At 43.9% G+C, this 2970-nt stretch overlaps 1 protein-coding gene across 1 annotated transcript; it reads right to left on the bottom strand.

Annotated features, from left to right (window-relative positions):
- Positions 1-301: 301 nt before the first annotated feature.
- On the bottom strand, positions 302-2280 carry FOXI1 (forkhead box I1; the record flags this gene model as incomplete). The annotated part of the gene is given in 5 exon segments (XM_084268533.1): positions 302-370; positions 372-401; positions 403-438; positions 440-855; positions 1707-2280. Coding segments are annotated over 5 exon segments (1125 nt in total).
- Between the last annotated feature and the right edge of the window lie 690 nt (positions 2281-2970).

The following is a 2970-nucleotide window of genomic DNA, read 5'->3' as shown; positions in this document are numbered from 1 at the left end:
GTAAACAGCACCTTCTCAAGGATGTCTGTAAAGGACCATGGTTGGCAGCAGTACAAGCACAGTGTCTCAGAACTCTTCACTACTCTTACCCACACTACACTTATGAACCCTGACTTTTTTTATGTGGAGCTGCCAAATGTGGAGGGTTTGTGATTTGAATAAGTATAATGAATAGCAAGTTTGTGGCTGTCAGAAGGTAAGATGCAGTGTGGGTCCCAGAGACAACAGGCTAATGCTAATTGTCTGCATAAGTAATTTTCTCTCATAAATACCTTTACTTCAATGTCTTAGAAACCTTCTTTTAAACTTCTGTTCCTTCCCTGGAATACAGAGTGTTATTTGTGCTGATACTACTGTAAAAATGGGTGTTAAACTGGTTGAGCACTGAGTTGCTGTGGCCAAGATGGCTAGAAGGCATCGAATTAGACCACTCTCCCACACTGTGACTGGGGATATTAGAGAGTGGTGAGTAGGAATTAAAGCCTACCATGTTCTGTCCCATTTTGTCAATGGGTTCAGGGTTGAGTCCCAAAGGCACTGAGCGGCTCCCAGAGTTGGAGCCGTTAACATAAGCAGTCATACTGGAGAGGAAGTTACTGAGACATGGGCTACTGGAAGAGGGAGGTGGAGATCCTTTCTCAGGCGAATTGTCTGTCACAGGTGATGAGTTTTCCAAGATATCCTGATGTTCTACAGCTTTGGGGCTGCCAGTCAGTGAACTATCTTCTGATTTCTCAGATGCAAGAGTGGCAGCACTAGCCCCAATGTCAGACTTCCTTTTCCTCTTCCTGCGAAAGTTTCCATTGTCAAACATCTTCTCACAGTTTGGGTCCAGAGTCCAGTAATTCCCCTTTCCTGTCAAGGAGGACAAAAGCACGTTTTTTTTAAATATGCAGACAACCAGAAAAGAGTATTCATCTAAGGCTTGACAGTATTTTTCTCATTTCACAGCAATAGAACAATTGCATGGGCAACAGACATATGTAGTTTTAATCACAAGAGCAGAAATCTCTTAAAGTTTCAAGTTTTGGGCTGCAACCTTTATCCCTTACTCTTCACACAGGTAAAACATGGAGCCACTGCGAGGGCTTTTTTGTTTTCTTGGTGAGGAAGGAGGTTTACAATATATAGGTGGTTCTCAGGTAGTTTTCAGCAGCGATCAAATCCCACACTGGACTACTCCAAGAGATTCAGTGGGGTAGGACAGGTTTCTTATGACAAAACCAGAATTCTGTCTCTCTGTGGCAGCATAACAATGATTTTTAAGTGTTCCTAATGGTTCTTTAGAGCTATTGATAGAAAACAATAAAGGAACAACCTGACAGCACATTAGCCAAGGGGTTGGAAAGAGTAGAGGTGTGACTCCAAGCAAAACACTATTTGAAACAAACAAAATGAAAGCAGTCTGCTCTCCTCTTCAGCATTGAAGTTAACTCCCTAAAGCTACTGGGTTTCTTTGACGAATCTGAGTTTGTCCCTTTCCATTAAATCCCAGTTGTTTAACATAAGTGAGGTTTTGAATGGTCCTGTGCTTGTTGAGTTCTCAGGAGGACCTAGAGCAGTAAAGAATCCCTTTCCTAGCAGAGATTTAATAGCAGTGCTGATTCAGAGCTCAGTTATGCGTAGTTGCCTTCTAGTTCAGATGAATAGAAGAGCTGAATTAAGTTTAATTGGGGGTGGGGGGTAGGGGAGGGAGGAAGCTGTACCTGGATCATCTTCATCTCGGGGCACCTTCTTGAAGCAGTCGTTGAGAGACAAGTTGTGCCGTATAGAGTTCTGCCAGCCAGCTTTGCTCTTGTTGTAAAAGGGGAAGTTGTCGGCCACGTACTGGTAGATCTGACTGAGAGTCAGCCTCTTCTCAGGGGCTCCGTGGATAGCCATGGCAATGAGTGCAGAGTAGGAGTAAGGTGGTCTAACCAGCTTCATGAGCTCTTCTTGGGATGGGAGAGGAAGCCAGCCAAAGTCAGAGCCTCCCAAACCGTGCATGTTAGGTAAGAGCTGCCTTTGCATCCCGTAAGACTGAGGAATGAAGGGACTAGCGTTGGATCCTGGGAGATAAGGTGGTGGGGTAATGGAAGGTCCATTTAGCCAGAGGTAAGGATTGGGAGTGGTGTTGTAATCCGTCGTCTCGAAGGTGGTCGGTCGCTGTGGACTAGGGATGTTCTGTGGGTGGAAGAAGTTCTCATAGTAGATATTCATTTCTGGAGGTTCTTGAGCGATGTTTGGGAATTGTGGGCTGCAGCGTGGTGGCGAGTGCGCTTGTGGATCGAAGGAGCTCATGCTCTAACACAGGGAGCTGGTAAGTTGACACACCTGTGCTAGTGCACCTTTCCCCAGACAGGTGCATCACCTGTGCCCTTCCCTGTACTTATGCACCTGTAAATGTTTCAGCTTGTGCTGCAGGCTCCACCCCACAGCCCTGAGTGGCTGCAGATGAGGACGATATCCTTTTTGGAATGCTGGCAGTCCCAGCCAATCACGGATGTCACATCAACCAAACCTGGAAGTTACAAGTGTTTATCTTGTTGATGAATGAAGGAATTTTCCACTAATGTGATGCACATAAAGAAAGCCTAAGTTGCCTTGAAGTTGAAACTCCTCAAGAGAGAACTTTCCACCTTTCACAATGAAGCTTTAGCATTTAGTATTTCTTTTTAAAGAATGCCAAAGCCATTGTCACTCATCAATGAAACAGTAGGCATAAATTAAAAAAAAAAAAAAGAAAAAGGTCAAACCTCCTTTTCTTTCTATAATTTTAATTGCAGAGTTGCTTGTACTTCCCCCTAGGCAATCACAGAACTACAGGCAAACTCTGCAGCTGGTTACTCACGTGAGTAATCTTACTGTTATAAACAGAATTACTCCCTAAAGTAAGGATTAATCTTGTGAGAAAAAAAATTCAAGCTTAATCATCAAACCTTTCCTTAGAGCTTAAGCTGGTGAACTGAGATGGGAAATCATTATTTGCTA

This window comes from Gallinula chloropus (genome assembly GCF_964237585.1).
Source record: "Gallinula chloropus genome assembly, chromosome: 10".
NCBI classification, from domain to species: domain Eukaryota; kingdom Metazoa; phylum Chordata; class Aves; order Gruiformes; family Rallidae; genus Gallinula; species Gallinula chloropus.
Note: the sequence above shows the minus strand (reverse complement) of the source record. Positions and strands in the feature narration are given on the sequence as shown.